We start from the raw sequence: 20,612 nt of genomic DNA, 5'->3' as shown, positions 1-20,612 counted from the left end.
TCCCAGGCAGCTTTCCTGGCTCCCAGCAGATCCCCGGGGCTGGACTGCACCGTACCAAAACTTGGAACAAACTTCCCGCCCAGCTTGGTCATCCCCCGCTCCAGGGAATGTACAGGAATTCGACAAGACTTAATTTAGGGTCCAGATAATGTTTATGAGCAAAGACAAGCGATTACACTCTGGCAGGAGCATAAATACAGGAGCAGATCCCTGTGCTAGCCCTGCCGGATCCTCCCCAGCTCCCTCTGTGCCGGGGTGTCACCCCGATGGCTCTGCGTCTCCTCCGACACCTATTCCGGCACTATTCAGACAGCCCCAAAACACGGAGCTGGGCCGTTCACAGGTGCTCAGCCCCACACCAGTGCCTGGGCGGTCAGGGAAGTGCAGGAAGCTCAGCGCAGCTGGCTGGAGGGGCTGGGTTTGGGGGACAGACGCTCCCGTGCCAAGGGGAAAACTCTCCATGGGCTGGGAGCTCCATGGCCCTGTGCTGGGGGTTCTCCAAGGAGATGTGCTTGAGCTGCCCCTTTAGGATCCACAACCCACAGCCAGAAGCATGAGCCCACAAGCACCCTGACAAACACCTCGGCACCTTGGCTCTCTGGAGCTGCTCTGTGTCCCTGTGGGCAGGACCCTGCTGTCCCAGCTGGGGCAGGCTGACCCACCCTGCCTGCCAGCATCCCCAGGGACAGACATCCTTTGCACAGCCACAGTGGGAAGGGTCCAGGCTCATACAGATGCCAAGGGGGCAAACCCGCTCCGGGACTGCAGAGGCTCCCTGGCACTTGGGGGGTCCAGACCCCCCAAGGCAGGGAGAAGAGCAGTGTGTGCCCCAGGCCAGCCCTGTCCCTCGCCTGGACGGAGTCACCCGCCATCCGCGGGCACAGCAACAATAGGGCTCCCCTGAGTGCTGCCACATCTCCCATGGGGACTGCCACCCTTGGCACAGCCACAGGATGTCAGAGAAGGGAGGTGCCAGGCACAGCGAGCAGGACCCTGGGGCTCTGCTCCCCTCTAGTAACCTGGGGTACCAGCAGCCCCACTCCAGGACCCCCACAACAAAGGATGGAGCTGGGGACTGTGGAGGAAGAGCAGGCCCCCCAGCTGGGGCACTGCCTGCAGCTGAGAGAAAGTCCTGTTCATCCCCTTCCCTTTCCCTGTGCACCCCATCTCTAGCAACCAGGCTGGACAGTCCTGCGGGTGGGGTTTCCCTGTGCTCTGGGGTCCCACCATGCCCTCTCCCCTGGACACACAGCCCGGGAATCCCTGGGAATGGGCTCCCCAGCACAGCGGGGGCTCTCCCAGCTGCCTCCATGCCCTGGGTGATGCCCATCAGTACGTCTGGGGCGTGAGGATGAAGAGTCGGTCTTCCTCCCTGCGGATCCACTTCATGAGCTTGTTGACAGCATTGATGGCGCCGGCCTTGGTCCCCAGGGGACTGTAGCACACGTAGAGCTCAAAGGCATTGGTTACCTGGGAGAAGGACAGGACACATGCTGGGAACAGGACTGTGCCCCACTTGGGGCTGGCACTCCTTCTTCCCTCCATGGCTACCAGCAATGGGCAGAGGGGCTCCAGTGCAGGGACACAAAGTGGCAGTGGAGTATCCTAAATGGGTGGCACCTGGTTTGCTCAGAAGAGGGAGAACCAAACCCTGGGGTTTGCCCCACAGTGGGTCTTCTCCACAGCACTGAGTTCACGACAGGGCATGGCACAGCCCTTGGTGCCGGAATTCAGCAGCTCCCACTGCTACCCCTGCCTGTCCCTCCCTCACACAGGGGCAACCTCACCCCCAAAAGGACCATGCATAGGCTGGAGTCCTGCCTGGGGACCATGGAGCTGGTGCTGTGTAGTGCTACCACCCCCTTTCCCCACCACGCAGGACCAGAAAAGACAGGCTCACCAAACCCCACCAGTGGCCTTACCCATGCCAGGAGGTTCTCGCGGGGGCCTGTGAAATAGATGTTCTTCAGGGGCCGTGAAGAGTTGTGGGCCCGACTGTGCAGGTACTGGTAAAGTCCCAAGAGCCTCTCCTTCTCCTCCTCCTGCACGTAGGGAGCCTCAATCTCGGGGCTGCAGGAACACAGCATCCCATTAACACACTGGAGAAGGGGCTTGGCCCACGCCACGCGCCACGGCCTTGGCCCAGCGCTTCCCCAGGGCCTCACCTGGTGAAGAGCCCGGAGCTCTTGGACTTGTAGATGAAGTGCCGGAGGTCAGGGATGCCCACCTGGGCCACGCTGTAGAAGGGGGTGCGCAGGGCCTCCTGCAGAGCGTGGTGCACCCCCCGGCGCCGCAGGCGCTCCTGGAAGCGCCGCTTGCAGTCGGACACGGTGAAGAAGTCCTCACGGTCAGTGGAGACCAGCAGCAGGCACAGGTCCATCTCCTGCTCCAGGTAGGAGATGTGGGCGTGGAAGAAACCGCTGGAGTTGAACTTAGGGAGGCAAATGGGAGTCCAGGCTTCACCCTCCCGGAAAGAGGAAGAAGAGCTGATGAGGTTGAAGAGCAGATGGAGGTCAATGGGGTGAAGGAACTGATCCTTCTTCCTCACGAGAGACACCAGCTGGTTCCCAGACAGTAGAATGGAAAAGACCAGGCTCTTGGCCTTGGCCTGCTGCAGGCTGCTGCTGACAGCGTCCCGGACGCTGGCGGCCAGGGGCAGGCAGCGCACGGCGCCCATCAGGAAGCTGGGGTCGTGGGCCATGAGGTCCAGCAGGTTGTCGGTGATGCGCTCGGAGCCAGCCAGGAGCCGGCGCAGGTCATAGTTCTGCTTCTGCTGGAAGATGTGGTTGAGCTGGGTCCAGGTGAGCAGGCTCAGAATCTGGTAGTAGATGTAGAGCAGCTCGTGGGCAATCTCCTGCTCCGACTGCCGGGTGCGTGCCACTGCCACCAGCACCAGCGGGCTCCTCCGCACGAAGACCACCTTGTAGCCATCTGCTTGGGAGGGAGTCCCCGGGGGGCCGGGGGCAGACCTGTGAGCCTGGCTCCCCAGGGCTACAGCCAGGCTGCAGCCTCTTCCCCCAGCAACCCATCTGTCCCCGGGGACAGCTGACGTGGCCCGTGGTGGCAGGCGCATGGATGGGCAGGCCGTGACCCCCCCATCCCCTTCCCCCCCAGGGCGGTACCTGCGTGGATGGACCGGATGGCGTTTTTCTCGGCCTCCAGGAAGGACACCAGGGCCATCATGACGCCCATGGTGCTGGACAGGGCCTCCTCAGAGCCGTAGCGGGAGTACACGGGCTTGCCCGCCTCACTCAGCACGAACACGTGCTTCCGGTGCAAGCGCCAGGCGTCCATGGTCACGTCCTCCTCCTCCTTCCCCGACAGCACCGAGTCACGGCGGGTGGTCTGCGGGGACGGCTCCAGCTTCCCCTCCTTGCCCGCCCTCATCTCCTCGTCCAGGTCGAGGGCCATGCCCGTGAGCTGTGTGCTCAGCTCGCTGAAGTCCTTGCTGATCTGCTCCATGCTGCTCTGCTCCGCCGGCTCCCCCCGTCTCTCCTCCGGGCTCCGCGCCGCGCCCGCCCCGTCCTCGGGACTGGTCAGGTCCTCGTAGGAGCGGGTGTGCACGAACATGGCTCCCTCCTGGCCCGCCCCTGGGAACAACCGGCCGTGCAGCACCCGTCCACGTGTCCCCCATGCTGGGGAAGGATGCAGAGGGGACCTGCCTCCTCTCCCCATCCCACAGCACCCTGTGGGTGCGGGTCCTGCTGGTGATGAGTCGGCCCATCTGCCCCTGCCCACAGGGCTGTGGAGGTCCCAGCCCACATGAGCAGCTGCTCTTTCCCCCCCTCGCTTCCCTCTTTGGTGAGCTGTGCTCCATACCTGGCTCCGTGCCCTGTGCCAGCCCCGGCGTGGGGCTCTCAGACCTCTCTGCGTGCTGCCCATCTCCTGGTGCCAGGGACCCATTGGGCACTTCCCAGCTTTTCTTCTTATGGACATCTGCAGCCATTCCTCGGGGCAGGACCTGCATGTGACCCACAGTGTCACCCCTGTGTCCCCTCACTTTCAACGCAGGCCCTGAAATGCTCTGTTCTCCTGTGGGGCCAGGCCAGCACCCGTGGCCCAATCCCGCTGGCTCAGCAGGCAGCTCCGAGCCCTGGTGAGATGTCAGGAAAGCTGCTCTAATCCAGCAGGATTTCCTCTCTCACGCAGCCCCAGTGCTTTCCAGGCCCCTCGCTACCTTTCATCCAGGCTTGGCCCCGATTTCCCCTGCGAAAGCTGCTCAGTCTCCCTGTGCAGCGAGGGGGAAGGGACACGGCCCTGGATAGGGCTTGTCCTTACACCTGGGATCCCAGAGGCCTCGTGTTTGCAAAGGGAGGGGTTTATGACCCTCCTTGGACAGGGTTAGGTGGCGGCCATGGGACGAGGCTGGTGACACTCCTTGTGAGCTGGCACATACGGCATCGCCCCAGGAGCTGGGTGCCCTCTCCAGCAGAGGCCATGCCTCCAGCCCGCTCCTTCCTCCCTCCCCTGGGGAAAACCAGCCCAAAAGTGAGCACAAGCAAAAGCAACAGGAGGCAGGAGCCTGTGCCTCTGAACCCGGCTGCTGGGGAAGCTCATGGAGCCCGGGCTGTGCTCTGTGCCCCAGCACGCTTTCTGCTCCCAAATCCAATCCCAACTAACGCTGCACCCGGGGGAGCCAGAGCACCCCCACAAAGTCCAGTGACAGCCCTGAAGGGTATCATGGAGTGAATCAGGGCCCTGACCTTACCTGGAGGAGTTCTTGCAGCCCCTACCCCCAACCCTGTTAAAACTCTGGAGCGTGTTGGGGAACTGGCTCAAAGTTCCTTTGACTTCGGAGTCAAGGCTCCGTCGTTCCCCGGGGAGCTAAATCCTTACCCCACAAAACCCTGTGACAGCTCTGGAGAGTACCGAGGAACAGATAAGGGCTCTGTCCTCGTCTGGGGGAGCCTGTGCCAGCCCGGGAGAGTGCCAGGGAGTTTTCTGGGATCCCGTCCGCACCTGGGGGAGCCACACACCCCACTAAAATCCTGTGCCAGCCCTGGAGGGTGCCGGGGAGTGGATCAGGGCCCCGTCCTCACCTTTCCTCCTCACCCTGCTGACCTTCCTGTGGGCGGGACTCACCGGAGGAGCCCCCCCGGCCCAGCACGGACCCACCCCGGCCCAGCACGGACCCACCCCGGCCCTTCCCCTTCGGCGCTGAGGTGTCACCGCTCCTGCAGCCCCGACACGACCCAGGCCCAGGACCCCCCTTAATGACAGCGCGCAGGGACCCACCTCCGCGGCTCCTCCCGGGGCCGCCCTGCAGCCCCGTGGGCACAGCCTAGGCGGGTCGGAAAAGGGCCCGGAGCCGGCGGCGGGCGGTCACCTCCCGCCCTACCGCCGGTCCCGGCCCCGACCGCGGCGACACCCCCGCCATCGCGGCGACCCGCCGCGGGGCATCATGGGAGTTGTAGGCGGTGCGCTCCAAGGGGGATCATAGGAGTTGTAGTCCGTGAGCCTCAAGGACACGCCTGAGAAGAGGCGGCAGGAACGGGGCGACGGAGACTACAATTCCCAGCATCCTCCGGGTGCCCGAGGGGGAGGAGGGAGCCGGAAGTTCCGGGTTCTCGCCGTGGCGGCCGTGGGGCCTGTGCGAGGCGGGAGCGGCGGAGCAGGAGGAGGAAGAGGAGGAGTAGGTGATGAGGGTCTCTCGGGAGATAAAGGGGATCGCCTGGGATAAAGGGGATCTCGCTCAGTGGGGTGGGAGGATCGAGGAGTGTCCCCAGGGGCTCCCGCGGTGGGCTTGCCCGGGTGAGAGGAGGGGAGGCTGCGCAGTCCGTGAGGGAGGGGGGGTGTCTGTTTGGGGTCACCCATGGCTCAGGAATAGGGTGAGGCTGGGGCCGGCCCGCTGCGCGGGAGGAGGGGGGAGGAAAGGCAGCAGGGCCTGGCGCTGTGGGCCCGCAGCTGCGTGCTGTGGGCTCGGTGTTTTCACCAGAACCTCCCGCCCTAGTGGGGTGTGGGTTGTGGGGCTGGGATGCTCGGGCCCTGCATCAGGGTACGCTATCCCACACGGTGGTGTTGGGGCCTGCCGCGCGCGTATCGCTGACAGCAGCTGTGGTGTTTGTGGGTATCTCAGTGTTGTTCTGAGGCCCTGATCAAGATTAGGGCCTTTTTTGCACCAGGCCATATGTGTGTCCATCTCAGAGTGCTTGTGGTTGTAAAAGGGCTGGACTAAAGCGGGCTGGATTCATGCTGGGATGCAGAGGGATCTGATGGGAGCTGTGTGTTAGCAGATTTAATCCCAAGTGATGGGCTAAATGAGATTTTGGGCTGTGAGTAAAGGCTTAGGTGGAGGCAGGATGTGGTCTGGCTCTGGTGGAGACCATGTAAGGCGGTGACCAGGAACGACTGGAAGTGATGGCAGTGACCTCCCGTGCCCTGTTTTTAAAAACAATTGGCACCTCAAGAGGCTGGTTTGCTTCTGCTGAGTGGTGTTACTTTTGGCAATGCTGTTGAAGGTGCAATTCACTTTCCTATCCTGGCAGGGTGTTGGTGGTGTGAGAGTCTTTCCCAACATCCACTGCTTGGGAACGCACTTGTGAAGGCCTTTGAGACAAGCAAGGTCAGGATAGTAATGGGGTGGGGTGTGTGTTAGAATTCATCTCATTGTCTATAATACATGTTTTTAGAAGCATCATACAGATGAAAAGTATGCACATGCCCTTTTTAAAAATGAAAATCCTCCAGCCTGACACCTATGAGAGCCAACATGGTTCCCTCTCCCTTCACTTCCACATGTCAGTCACCTGCTTTTGATATTTTTTTTCTGAATTAGGGATCTCTTAACTCACATTGGATGTAACTGGCTTTCTTGGCTACTTGCAATTTCTGTAGCTTTGGGGAATAGTTTTCTCTTGTACCTCCTGCAGTACTTAGATTTCACAGAGGCCTTTTCCTTTCTTCAGCCTTTCAAAAACTTTACTGAGTGCAGAAAGTTGTTCCACAGCAAACTGCTTCCTCTGCTCTCGTGTGTAGTTCTGTGTTTGATTTCCTCATGCTCTATAAATACCGAGTCTTGGCAAAATCTGTTTGGAGAGAAGCTCTGAATATCAGAGTATTTTTCTGAAAATAGCACCCAGTCTGTCACCAATTACCCTTCTCTTCCTCATATTTGGAAAAAAGGTGTGAAGTTGGGTGTAAATTGGTGAGGAGACACTTGAGGGCTGTGCTGGTGTTTCCCACTCAGCCCCTTGACAGATGTCTTTATTTAGTCCTCAAGAAAGACCAGTTGCTTAGTCTGGCTTAGCTGCACAATCCCCATGATCAAAGCCATCATTTTCCCATAGCAGGATATAAATTGGAATAAGAGCTCCAGGAGTTTGCTGTCAGGCTTGGCACGTGCAGGTTGGGAAGTGGAGTCAGGAACCTCCCCAGGGTTGTCGGGGGAAGCCCTGGGGAGGGCAGGGGCACGGTCCTGAGGAAGTCATTGGGTGTAATTGCCCGGGAGCATCCGGAGCTCCAGCAGCCTCGCCTGGGAGGGCTGTGTGGCCACCAGTCATTGGAGGAACTAAAACCACAAAAGAGCTTCTCCTTGTTTAGTTGTGCCCTCTATGTCTTCGGTGGAGCTGAGGCTTTGTCACTGGCAGGTAGAGCCAGCTGGGATAGGAGTAGGGAAAGACGATGCATATCTGCCTCCCCAATGTCCAGGGTGATTGTAACTGCTCATTATTGTCCTAGAGAGCTGTTGGTCTGGGCTCTGCCAGTGACTGGACTGTTTCCATCTCCTCAAACGCTTGGTTGTGACCAGAGTATGACAAAACTAATGGGTGCACAGTTCCAAGCACGCAGGTGGCTTTTTGCCATGATCACTGTTGGCCTGGGGTGTCTCTGGCAAACAGCCTCACCCACACTGACCTGTGTCCCAGCATTTACCTGTGAGCTGGGAGGTGGGAGCTGAGCTGGCAGATACCTGCCCATGGCAGAGGAGTGAATCCTCACGGTGTCTCATCACGGTGTGCTTTTTTTGGAGCAGTTGTAGCAGGGTGTACCTTCAGGAGATCTTGGCGTCAGTGGAAGCCAGGCTAAGACCCTTCTGTCCCTGTCCTGCGGTTTGCTGTCACCTTGGTTTGTGGGCTTGTGTGGTAGAGCGTATCACTGAAGTGACCTGGGTTAAATATAACTCTCTTCTGAGGGTCATCCGTGGTGCAGACCCAGAAAAGCACAAGCTGGCACAACTTACAGCCGGTGCTTTGCCAAAGGCGGAGGCGGGGAGCAAACCAGGCTGAGTGGGGGCTGTCGGAGCCGGTGTTGCTGCCTGTGTTATTGAACCATGACCTCACGCTCCCGGAGGTTGCTGCATGGCTCAGCAGGTCTGTGCCAGGCCTGGTAGCTGTCCAGTGGTATTTTTTCCTCGTCTGATAATTTGAATATTATGTCTAAACAGTTCCCAGCTGGCAAGGGATTTTATTTTTATTTTTTTAAGCGTTGGTAAGGATGTTGACTTAAGGAGAACCGGAGTGGGGGAGGGAAATCCAGAAGGGAAGAGCAAGAAATGCGAGGTCTGCAGGTTGCAAAAGATCTCGGATGAAAGGACTGCCTGACAACAGGAACCATCTCCTTTTGCCAGCCCTTGCCATGAAGGGGGTGTGGTGTTGGTTCTCTTAGAAAGAGAACTTTTCCTCCTAGAAAGATGGAGGAAATCCTTGGGACCAGGGCAGTTATTTATCAAGAGCCATGTAAAATGTGAGCAGACTGAGTGGCCAATGGAATGAATCTGTTTCTTTGGAAGTGACACTGGGGTGGATGGATCAGAGGTGGTTGCCCAGGCTGCCTTCCTCAGCCTCTGCATGTTTGGTTTCTGCCAGAGCCTGCTGTCCCCAGCTCCCAGCTTCCCTGGTGGGTAGTGGACCCTGGCAAGAGCATGGACGCTCTTGGCACAGCAGCTCCCTCAGCTCCTTGGCACAGGCAGCTGCCAGCAGCAGCATCCGGAACTGCTCCCTGGTGGAAGCTCTGTCATAACCTGCTCTGCTGACCTGCCTCTGCAGTGGCAGCGCTGACCTTTGGAAGGGAGAACAAACAGGACTTTGTGTGCCTTTCTTTGACAAGAGCTGCTCCAGCCAGGCCTGGCGGTGACTGTCTGTACTGTCCTCTGTCCCCTCAACCACTGGAGGTAAATAATCTGGCTTTGGAACAGCGTGTAAGCACCAGGTCTCCCAGCCTTGGTCTGGTGACATGGCAGCCCTCCCGCCCCACTGCAGCTGGACTGGCCAGAGCAGGTTTGAGGCTGTCAGGTTGCCATCTCCCTCAGTTTTCTCCATGCTCTGCTGCAGCTTTTTTTTTTCTTTTGGAAAGACGGAAGTACTTCCTATTTCAAGTCCTGGCTTTGGTTATCGCCAGGAAATCCTCACCTTCTCTGCTGGTGGGAGGAAGTGGATGAAATTTTAGATTTCTGTTGAGGCAAGTGTTACTTGCGTCACTCTACTTGATGAGGGCAGCGTTGGAGAACAGTGCCTGTCATGATTTATTGGCAAAACCTCCTCCGTTATCTACATTCTTCTGAGGGCAGAGTATCCATGGTAGACCAAGAGTGGTGATCGTTTCCTTGAACAGCAGAGAGGTTTTGGCAAAAATAGTTTGGATTAAACATTAATTGCAAACTGTTGTTCAGCAGCGGTCCTTGTTGTTTATAGATGGTGGCGTTCTCACATTTCTAGCTGCACCCTCAATAGTGTCAGACAGCACAGTATGTTGGAAAGCTCTATGTTAATCAAAGCAGATATCAAATTGTTTGCCCACCATATTGACAGTTTGAATTCAGGAGTCATTTGGCGCTTCCAAATTTGAAGTGGAGAAATGCAACGCTTGAATTCATTAATGCTTGAGTGTGGTCTTGTCTGTCTGTGGATCCTGATCAGATGTTACACATATCCCTTCTAACCAGCAGCGTTTTTCTCGTGTTACGTGTGTTCTTTGGCTTATCATCATGTTTTTTGTTCAACAGGTTGTGGTGTCTGGGTGTTGTTAGAGTGAATTTACCATTTCTGGAAGCCTACCAGACAAGATCAAAATGTGGGGAGACCATCGACAAGGCAACAGAATGGGGTCTTTTCGGTAAGCAATGTATAGTTTATTACATTATTCAATGTATAGTTTATTTCAGGAACGTTCTTAAATACAATAAGCCTTGGGAACTCACTGTTTACTGTTTCAGTAGAAGTTGTGAGGTCTCTATGGAGCTAGTTGAGATGGCCAAGGAACAGACAAGTTAATTGACGAGTTTTGCATTTCTGTTTAGTTTTTAAGCAACAGCTGCTTTTAATATTTCTAGTCCTCCACCTCACCTTTTCTAGTGATGCTTAGTTTAGCTGTTGTGAGCTAATGTGATGTGCTGTATGGCTTTTGGTATTATGTGCTGTTAACATCTGTAAGAGAAGAAAATTAGTTCAGAAATACTGGCTCATTGATTGCACACACAATTTTATTAAAACATTGAGAGTTTAATTCTTTCCATGAGGTTAATAAGTCCATATATCATAGAATGACAGAATGGTTTGATTGGAAGGGACCTTAAAGACTATCTTGTTCCAAATCCCTGGTGTGGGCAGAGACACTTTCTGCTATCCCAGGCTGCTCCAAGACTGTCCAACCTGGCCTTGAACCCTTCCAGAGATGGGGCATCCTTCACTGGGCAACCTGTGCTAAGGCCTCACCATCCTGACAGGGAAGAATTTACTCCTGGTATCCAATCTAAACCCACTCTGTTTCAGTTTAAGCCAGTTCCCCTTTGTCCTACCACTACATGCACTTGGAAAAAGTCTATATCCCCATGTACTCCTTCATAAGACATTTTTGAATGTCACTGCAACTGTTCTAAAGATTCATGTGCAGCTGACCTGCACAGCACAATATTTTTATTAGTTTGTATTCCTCTGGTTGTTACTTGGGACCTGTGTTTGCAAGAGTGTGCTGGCTATAAGAATGAAGCCACCAAAATCTAGAATTTTCCTTTGTTGTGCATCATTCTTTCATCCTTTGCTCATGTGTGCACCTCAGTCCCTTGAAAATCAGCGTGATAAAGGTACTGCTCATGGCATGCCTTATGTTTCTGCTGTAACAATATTTCAAATAATTGTCTGCTGTAAGGTGTTGAGAAAGCTGATAAAAATCAGTATCCTCCAGAACATGTAATAACAGCGTTGATAAGGGAGGGATTGTGTCTTGTGATTATATCAGTAGCGCTGTTCTAATGATTTTTAAGTGGATTTTATTGGCATCGTTCTTTAATGCATTGGGTGGGGAATGCTAACTTTGATCCAAGTTTTAATTGCTATTCGACATGGTGGTGAAATGGACCGTGTACCTTAGGAAATCTGTGTATGCTTTGATTAGTCTTGGTGAGTGATTCTGTAGTGAAACTCGGAGTACAACATGACTTGCTGTAGTTGCTAAGGAAATGTCCACTGCTTTGGGTAGCATTTGGTGTTATTTTAAAATGTGCTGATACTGTATCATTCTGTTTTTTAAAAAATGTATTGGAGCCTTGCTTAGATGAAAAATCAGATAGTTCCAGCTCAAAGAAAAAAAAGCCCCATTGGATTTTGAACAACTACCTTAAGAGGAAACTTCTTCCTGAGTGTTTTTATGGAGATATTGGGAGAGCTCATAGCTATAGTCTTGTGAACTCAGTGTAAGACAGTCTGGAGGCACGAGCACAGAGATATCTCAGATGTTGGTTGTTGGCATAGTCCTGTGAGGCACCCTCAGTGAACTGATGACTTTCAGAATTTGACAGTTTGGACTCCAGCACAAGGAAGCATAAATGAGTCTTTGTAGCATGTCAGTAAAGCCTGCTTGGTAAGCTCTGCTTTCACGTGCCTCAGGATGATGTGTTAATGTAGCTGTTTCCATACTGCCCGGAGAGCTTAAGCTCCTGGGTTCCTCACAGGCGTGTGCTGGTGATGCTAATGAACCAACGCACCAGCTGCTGGCACCTCAGGCAGCTGCAGAGCTGTGTGCAGTGCAGGACTATGTGGATTGCTACCATCATTAACCCATTAATGTTGCAGGTATTCTCTGTTGAGTGCTTCTGGAAATTGTGCTGAAATGGGAGCACCCCAGTTTACTTTCTCACATCTGTCGTATGCTGCCTCATCTTAAACTGCCAAACATCAATATCTTCTGCGGATCTTAGACTGTTACACAGCTCTATAAAAGTTTAGAGAAGAATGTGCTGCTGTGTAGATTTCAGACTCTTAAGCACGTTATGAATAATACTGTCTTTATTTCTACAGTGGGAGCCAAGAAGAAAGGTTTGCTCCCGGGTGGAACAGGGAATATCCTCCTTCCCTTGATAGTCTTGGTCAAGAAAGACACTCTGGCAACTTCTCTGGCAGAAAATCACTTCCTTTTGATATCCAGGCATTCTCAGGCCTCCTCAATCCTCAGTTTGCCAACAGAGAGGAACCTTCTTTCAGCTATGGAGCTAGAGATGGACCACGTAGTGACTTCAGAGGTGGGGATGGGCACCACGATTTCAGGGGCAGGGATTTCCCACCACCTGACTTCCAGGGCAGAGATGAGTCTCAGATGGATTTCAGAGGTAGGGAGCCACCTCCTTCTGAGTACAGGGGCAGGGATATGTACTCCGGAGACTTCCGGGAGAGAGAAGGGCCCCCCATGGACTTTAGGGCTGGGGATGTTCCCTCAGGGGACTACAGGAACAGGGACACGTTCCGTATGAACTACAGGGATAGGGAAGCACATAATATGGATTACAGGGGCAGGGAGGAACCTCCAGCAGACTTCAGGGGAAGGGGATCTTACGATTTCGACTTCAGAGGTCGAGATGGGCCTCATTCAGACTTTAGGGCAAGAGACATGTCTGAGTTAGACTACAGGGGCAGAGAACATTCCTATTCCGACTTCAGAAATAGGGATGTACCTGATTTGGACTTCAGGGGTGTGGGCACCTCCGATCTGGACTTCAGAAACAGGAACGCACCATCGTCAGACTTCAGAAATAGGCACAGATCCCGATCTGATCAGGATTTTAGGAGCAGAGATGTGGCTCCTCCCATGGACTTTTCAGATAGGGAAATGCCTCCTGTGGATCAAAGCCTTGTAGATTTTAGACACAACCAATCTACTGTACCTTTAGCAGAAAGAGAGGGCTCTGGTTTAAGCACCAGCAAAAGAGATGAGTCTGCACTTAGTCTAGATAGGAGTCCCTTTGGTAGCCAAAAAGGAGAATTTCAACACTCGGAAGCACCAGCCAGAGAAGAGGAATCCCTGGGACTGGGTCTTGAAGATGACACTTCGCACAATTTCCAAAATAGCTGCGGACCTCTTCCTACTCTTCAGGACCAAGAGGAGCAACCTCAGACCCTTGCTAACAAGCAGCAACAGCAGCAGCTTTCTGGGGGGGAGCAGCAAAGACCCGATTCTGATCTTGGGTTAAAGGGTGAAGGTGATCTGGATTTCCTTGGGAGGCAAGATACAGACTACCGGAACATGGAATATCGTGATGTGGATCACCGGCTGCCGGGGCATCAAATGTTTGATTATGAACATGGCAAGTCCTTTGCAGAAGGAAAACCCAACAAAGATTCGAGGCCCTATAAGAACCTTCAGGTAGGTGTTTTTGTCAATTGATATCTCTGTCAAATATGTGTTGGCCAAAGAATGGAAGGAGTTGGGAATGAGTCTTCATCCATATCCCATCACTGCAGTTCTATTCTAATTCACCATCCTTCTCTGAGATTATTCCCTGCTCCAGATTATTTAATGGGCACCCTTTCTATCTCAGAAACACTTCCCAAGAGAAGTGCAGTTTAGCAAGTGAGAATTGCTAAATGTGTAGAACCAGATTTGGTTCCAGATGTCCCCAAGTTGAAAATGGCCAGACAGAGGGTGTTGAGGGAAGTGGTTACAAATAAACTTATTTTGTTGTTTTGCCCTGGATGTTGCTTGTGAGCAGTATCAGGGAGAAGCTCCTGCCTTGGGTGGGTCTGTGTACTGCTATCTCATATATACTTGTTTTCCTTCAGAGTTATCTTGGAAGCCTGAAGGTAGTGGTAACTACTGAGTAATCAACTTCTATTGAATTTGAATAACTGCTGTTGAATTTGAATCTCGCACTGCTGGAAAGCAGAGAGATATGATTTGCCCATTTTATTTTCCTGGAGCTAGATCTTACTATACAACTCAGTGAGCACGTGAAGAGCTTCTCCAGAGCTCCCTGAATCTCCAACAGGGGTTAGAACTTTTTTCAAAGGCTGCTTATAGGCTTTTGCCTTTGAATTTTCCCCTGCTTTATTTTGCTACTGCTTGTGTATCTTGTGAGCCAGCATCTCTCATTTGTAAAACCATCTTGATTGTATGAATTCAAGGACCAAGATTACCGGACCTGCCCCAAATATGTGAAGCCAAGCAAGCTCATTCGACTCGGAGGAGTGCCTGAAACTGCCACAAAGGATGATGTAAGTGGGATGTTTCTCATCCAGAAACTTCTCTTGAGGGTTTCTAAAGTACCACTTTTAAGTCTGGTTAATGCGGATCAGATGGTCTGTCATTTCCTCAGGGGAAAATCCAGATTTAGAAGTCACTGCAATGTTACCTGTTATCTGATTATTCTGGGTTTTGGGGCATTCTAGAAGTGATGAGTTTTCCTGTGGTTGCATGTGGGGTGTTGATAGCTAGAAGCCTTGACTCCAGACTCTGCAACATGCCTTACTTCATCACTGCTTTATATATACCAAATATTGTTACTACTATTTTGGGCTCAGAAGACAAGTAGTGTCTAAGTGAACTTGTTTGTTCTTAGTTACTTGAAATTGCTTAAATGAGATCTTACAAAGATAGAAAAGATATCTGCTTTTCCTGCTGGTTTTTGTAAAAAAAACCCCATAAAATTATGTAGGCTACATGGTGAAAGCTCCATTTCCTGTGAATTAGGAATTCAGTTTTGGGTTTTTTTGTTTATTTGGTGATGGTTCCAGGCATGAGAATCCCTACATGCAGCAGTTTTTGCTAAGGTTAGCTGTAGTGATCATCTTCTGAGGCTTGATAAAGGAGCACTCACGGGAGGAACTTTGTCCTTCAGAGGATGATAAGACTCAGAACAGTTGCCCTTGTACTTTGATTTTCTTAAAGGCAGTAGGACACCTTTGACCTTAAATAAGGATCTGAGTTGAACAGCCTGGCTGAAACCAGTGTAATAAACCTTTGTACAGTTGAATTGTGGTGTAAATGGTGCTCACTTCTTCAAACAAAACCCAAAAATACTTTGAAAACTCGGTAACAATTCTCAGGTGCGGCTGGAACTTAATTCTCAGGTGCTGCTGGAAAGTGTGTCAGTTTGTAACAGCCGTAACCTAGAAAGAATAGAACTCTTGGAGAGACAGAAATGTGCATTGGCAAGTACCTTGGGTTTGGAGGTTTGATTTTGGAGATGAAGTGGATCTTGTTTTTTCTGTAGATCCTCAATGCTTTCCGAGGGCCTGATGGGACACCTGTGAAGGACCTGCGACTGAAAGATTACAGCTCAGGTGAGAATACTTTTCCAGTGCTTCTAGTTTCAAGGTGACAACAGGGTATTTTTTACACCAATATCCTCTTAGGCAATTTGGTTAAAGTCTTACATGCCCTAATTGCAGGTATTTTTTAATGAAAATGCTCTCTGAATTTTGTAGTTTGTCCTCTTGGCCTCAAAATTGATGGGTATACTCTCTGCTGCCTCAGAGGTAACGCATGTGTCCAGCTGCCTCTGGAGAGGTGTAGGAGCAGCAGGAAGAGCACTAAGGCTGTTCTAATAGCTATCAAGAGTAAAGCCATGGGACAGCAGGTTAATTTTTCCATAGTTTTTTTTTTTTTTTTTAACTATTACTAAATCCTTTTGGAATGTTCTAAATCTTGTTTCTGAGGTGGTCTTACTGTGGAACAAATGCTGCACAAATAGTGTCCTCTGGAAACCTGTTCCATCCTAACATTTCTCCTTCAGTAACCTGAAACTGGTGCCCTGCTTAGGTACGAAGACAGGTTAAATAAAAAGACAAAGTAAGTTTTACAAGCAGATATCCAAATACTGGGTCTGGATGTTCTTCCTCATTCAAAGAATAAAGTTCTGCTGTACTTCTGATCAGTGTGCATAGGATTCTGAAGAAAGAAATATTTTACAAGGCTGCTTTGTGAAAGAGTTGTACTGGAACAAAGATGTGCGATGGTAGGAAGGGTGAGTCCTGGGGACTGGTGTGGATAATACTAGTAGGAAATACCTGGAAACTGGTATTGTATTTTAATTTTATTTTTAAACCTAGGAGAGCAGAGGCTTCTACATTCATCAGTGCTTTTTCATATTTTCAGTATGAGTTGTACGTGAAGCTGCTGGAATTCTTGGTGTCAATACATTATGTAAAGGCTTCCAATGTGTTGAGAAACTGGGGCAGTGGGGTATTTGTGTATTTTTGTTTCTGGAAGCTGTCAAAGGAGATTTCACAACCTTCTCAGGAACCTTTGAACTAAAGAACATCCCTGTGTCACGTAATCTGGCCTAACAAGCAGGGCTTAAGGGGCACAGTTAGTCTTTCTTGCTTCCTTTCCTCTTTCCTAAGCATATTTCAGTATTGCTATCGTCACCCGCACAGCACTGACTGCAACACAATAATTGCAACATGCTCCTTTCTTGCCTGTGCTGGTGAGATTTGTCAGTTGTTTTGGGTTTTTTTTTTCTTTCTGAAACATGTCTCTTCAGTAATAAATCAACTTGAACTGGAAATTTCTTTGTAAGTCTCTTCCCATGTACATTATTAGGACTTACTGCCCTCATTAGAGAGCTGCTGTTTCTTCCTTCCCCTTCCCTGTTTCAAAGGCTGCTCAGGATGAGGCGCAGTGTCTGAAGTTATGTGCAGAAGCTCCGGTGTCTGCGGGTGGTCACATGTGATGCGAGGGCTGCAGTTTTCTGCTGTCTCTCCAAAAGCTGCATTCTGTTCCAGGCTGTCTCTTCAGCTGCAAAGCTGGCTTTTAAAAAAGTTTTTCTGGCAATTGTGGGGAGGCAAAGAATGAAGTTAAAATTAGCTCGTGTTTTGTGAGCTGTGTAAAGCTGTTGTTTAACCCTGTCCAGTCAACATCAGTCATTCAAGCGGCGTAGCTTTGTTCCAGGTTACGTGGAGGCTCCAAAGTCTTTGTTTTGCACTGTGTCCTGAGGCTGCATTTAAACAGCTCTCTGATCCTTCTTGCACAAGATGGATGTGTCTAGGGCAATAAAAGCTTCCTGCATTGTGAATACTCCTTTTAGAAAGTGGGTAACCAGAAGCTGTAGTAAAATTAATCCAGGTTTTCACATTGGCTCCTCCTAGAGAAGTTTATAGAATTGAATTAATATTAACTTCTGAAAAGCTAAACCTCTGAAACTAGAGGCCAGTCATGGGCTAAACAATGCTTTTGTGATGGGGTGTGTATGTAAATATCCATAAGAATTAAAAGCAAACCTTTTGGATCAGTGATGTCTCTGGGATGGACCTGCACTGCTGTATCGGCTCGGTGGGACGATGGCAGCCTGGCTCACAGGAGCACGTGCTAAGCCAGTCTGTGTGGGTATATATTTTTGAGTGCTGTCCAGAAATGTTAAAAATAACATTAATCATGAGTATGCATGTTGAGTATGTTTGAGAGAAGAATGCCTGCAGCTGTGGGGGGAACAATAACAGCCGTAACAAATAACACGCAATTAACTCAAAATAAGTGAGGTTTGGATCAGTTTCTCAAAACGATAATGCTTATCATAAAGCTTATCTCAGCAGCTTCAGTGTAATGATTCCACTGTATGATCTTTTACAAAACTCTTTCTGGTTTGGGGAAAAAGATATGGTTGGTTTTTCTTGGAACAAGCAGCTCAATTTCTTTATAAAGCCCCTTTTTTTTACATACCCTGTATGTGCGAAGGAATGTCTATTTTCACTGAAGGCTGTGCTGAGAATGGAACTCTGTTCTTAATATACCTGGTGTGATTTTGGTATGCATTCAAGCTGTTGATTCTTTAGATTATTTTGTCTCTGAAGCCCACAAACTGAAATGATGGCTAGATTTTAAACAAGGCAGTGAGAGACCTTAAGAAGTGGCATAGTAATTCTATTTAAATCAAAGAGGCAGATATTTTCAATGATAAAATGTCAAAGTCAGACTTTATAGTATTACCCTAAAAGACATTAACTTGTAATTTCTATCAGTGGGATTTTTGAGTTGATGCCTGTACATTCAGGCTGAAAGTGCCAAATCCATTTCTGGGGGGAGGAGGGCTTCTTCCAATGTGATGTGTAAGCCTTGGCAGCAATAACTATATTAAATCTTTCAGCTTGCGTTCTCAACTGTGTTTGGTCATGTCTGTCCAATTAATCTTTGCAAAGAACAAGCCTTGAGGTGACTGTGGAGCCTTCTCAAAGACTATCAGCTCCTTTGGTGTGCAGTATGTCCTGGAGCCTTGTGTGGAGGCAGAGCATGGATGTCCCACTGCCCCTGTGGATGCCCGTGGTGATGACTTGTCAGCAGCTCTCTAGGAAGGGGTCGTGAGCTCCCCCATCCCATCTGGAGGTGCTTGTCTCTGCTTGCTGGGCTCAGGGCTTTCATGTGGCTTTACACTGTGGTGTCCCCTCCTTGGAGGTGTTAGTGCAGTGTGTGACAACACTGGCTGCTCATGGAATGGGGTCTCTCTTCCTCCTTTTACTGTCCATGCTCCTGCCTCAGTGCTGACTGCCAGGAACTTGAAGCTGACACCTTTGACCTTTGAGGAGTCTAACACGAACACACCTTGCCCTGGTTTTCATTTTGATCATATTTTAAACTTACCTCCTGCCTGATTTTCATCAGGCTTTATTTCTACTTCCCTGAGTAATGTCAGACATAAGCCTGAGATCTCATCTTGAGGGTCTGATATGCACAGAACTCTGGCTTAGTCACTGACGTGTGCCCCGGAGAAAGAAGCACATGGAGCCAGCCTTATCTTAAAGGGCTGCTTATCTTAAAGGATACTGCAGTGGTGTCCAAAGTAATAAGTGAAAGCACAAGCCACAGTGAGCCTTCTGTTCAAATTGTTCTCCTGGATGCAGCATGCAGTGGGACAAGCTTGGAACATGTGTTTTCCAGCCAGGATTTCTGTTAGTGTTGGTACCAGCAGCTGTGAATGCTGTTCAGGGAAAGTGAGGCTGAGAAATGGCTGGCAGCCCACAAGACTTTTCTAGTTCACTCCATAAGCCCATCTGGGGAACTGAAAAGAATTTTCGCTGGGCTGGGAGAGCCTGGTGGGGAATGGACTCTCACTAGGGCGGAGAGGAGCTCTGAAGTGGACCTGGAGAGACCAGGTGAGCTGGATTCTAGTCAGCAGGAGCAGTGAGATCTACCCCAGCCCCTCTGTGTACTCTCTGAATTAGTGCAGCGCTTCAGAAATTGGGAGATTTGGGGGTTTAACCCTATTTTGACCCTTGCAAATACTCGCTTTTGAACCCTGAGTGTGTATGTGGGAACACAGTGCAGCACCCCTGAGGAGCAAAGCACCTGTGGAACGGGAATGCCTGGAGCAGGTAGAACAGCAGTGGGGCCGGAGCAATGTCCACATGGACACAGGTGACTCCTGCTAAAGGACAGGCTCCTTCCTGGGGTGAAGGAACACCCAAGAAATGTAGTGTCACCTGAAAACATGAGCTGCTTTATGGCAGCTGCCTGCTCCATTTTGAAAAGCTTTTGTTCTAGCAGGTATTATTGCCACTAAATGTACTTTATTGCTTGCTCAGCCACCTTCTTGCCCCTGCATTCATGTTTTGTTTCATTTCTCCAGACCAGCCCTTTATGTGGTGCTTGAACTGCTTCCCTTATCCCTCCCTGTGTTAAACTTAAAATTGCCTCGGCCAAGTCCTACAAGAAACTGGATTATCTTGCTTGTTCTCTCTAAGCTCTGCCGCATTGGTGCCCTGTTAAATATTAATAAGCCCCTTAGATAAATCTTTAAAAGGTGCTGCTTTTTTTTCCCCCTCCAAGTGCAGTCTATCTTGTATATCACAACAGTGAATCATTGGTTTCAGGAATATATCAGGAAGCCTCTGGAATTCAGAATTGTATTTTTCAGTGTTCTATTTTGCTAAAACTCATAATCTTAAGAGTCCAGAAATTTCCAGCTCATAATGGAAAAATTGGTGCAGATTTTCTTTTTTTAAATTTTAATTTTTATTTTTAAATTGGTGCACCTCTCTCAGTAGGGATAAGTTCTCCATTTTCCATGGCTGGAGTGCGTTCCAAGGCAGTGACATCACCTTTCCCTTGAGGAGACCTGGCTGTGCATTTGTCAGGCCCACATATAAGAGGGTTTTAGCTTCCTTGCTGTGGGTGGTGTTTGGGTAGGGCTGCTCTTGGGGGCCAGAAATGCTGGCAAGGTGCTGCTCCTGCTACAGGTGCCGTCGTGCTGCAGCTCTGAGCTTTAGTGAGACTGGGGAGGTGAGCTGCTCCTCTGCAGGGGGAGGGGTTGTTTCTGGAGCTGTGCCAAACAGAAACCTTTTTATTTCATTTCTGGAGTGATGCAGTGCCCAGGAAGTAACCCTTCCAGAGTGTGGATTTGTGGTGAGCTGGTGGCTTCCCCATATAGAGGGCTTGGCACCAACCCTCTGGAGTTAGATGAGGACTAGGTGCCACAA

The 20,612-nt window shown here is 50.6% G+C and overlaps 2 protein-coding genes across 4 annotated transcripts in view; one reads left to right on the top strand and one right to left on the bottom strand.

The window, feature by feature from the left end:
• Positions 1 to 1,055: 1,055 nt before the first annotated feature.
• MON1A (MON1 homolog A, secretory trafficking associated) lies at positions 1,056 to 5,423 on the bottom strand. Its single transcript, XM_038148919.1, has 6 exons — positions 5,236 to 5,423; positions 3,820 to 3,961; positions 3,123 to 3,590; positions 2,166 to 2,931; positions 1,923 to 2,070; positions 1,056 to 1,470 (listed from the first exon to the last, which is right to left on the bottom strand). Exons 2-6 carry the CDS (start codon positions 3,944 to 3,946, stop codon positions 1,330 to 1,332), a joined length of 1,650 nt encoding a protein of 549 aa, XP_038004847.1. The 5' UTR covers positions 3,947 to 3,961; positions 5,236 to 5,423; the 3' UTR covers positions 1,056 to 1,329.
• Positions 5,424 to 5,514: 91 nt separating this feature from the next.
• The window catches only part of RBM6 (RNA binding motif protein 6), a 57,977-nt gene continuing 42,879 nt past the window's right edge, over positions 5,515 to 20,612 (top strand). Inside the window, exons 1-5 of one of the 3 annotated variants that reach the window (XM_038148917.1) lie at positions 5,515 to 5,632; positions 9,941 to 10,050; positions 12,231 to 13,569; positions 14,328 to 14,417; positions 15,416 to 15,485. In XM_038148917.1, coding sequence (XP_038004845.1) covers positions 10,007 to 10,050; positions 12,231 to 13,569; positions 14,328 to 14,417; positions 15,416 to 15,485 — 1,543 coding nt within the window. In that variant the 5' untranslated portion in view covers positions 5,515 to 5,632; positions 9,941 to 10,006. Of the gene's footprint in view, positions 5,637 to 5,843; positions 6,563 to 9,940; positions 10,051 to 12,230; positions 13,570 to 14,327; positions 14,418 to 15,415; positions 15,486 to 20,612 lie in introns of those variants that run through there. The other 2 variants (XM_038148916.1, XM_038148918.1) reach the window with 2 other exon arrangements.

Source organism: Motacilla alba, chromosome 12, assembly GCF_015832195.1.
Source record: "Motacilla alba alba isolate MOTALB_02 chromosome 12, Motacilla_alba_V1.0_pri, whole genome shotgun sequence".
In the NCBI taxonomy this organism is placed as follows: Eukaryota; Metazoa; Chordata; class Aves; order Passeriformes; family Motacillidae; genus Motacilla; species Motacilla alba.
Note: the sequence above shows the minus strand (reverse complement) of the source record. Positions and strands in the feature narration are given on the sequence as shown.

Bases quoted from the DNA above. Each gene is read 5' to 3' on its own strand.
- MON1A (XM_038148919.1), bottom strand. From the start codon at position 3,946: ATGGCTGCAGATGTCCATAAGAAGAAAAGCTGGGAAGTGCCCAATGGG. The intron at 3,591-3,819 runs GTATGGAGCACA...GGTTGTTCCCAG, and splicing joins GGCACAGGGCACGGAGCCAG to GGGCGGGCCAGGAGGGAGCC. The intron at 1,471-1,922 runs GTAAGGCCACTG...TCCTTCTCCCAG, and splicing joins GCGAGAACCTCCTGGCATGG to GTAACCAATGCCTTTGAGCT.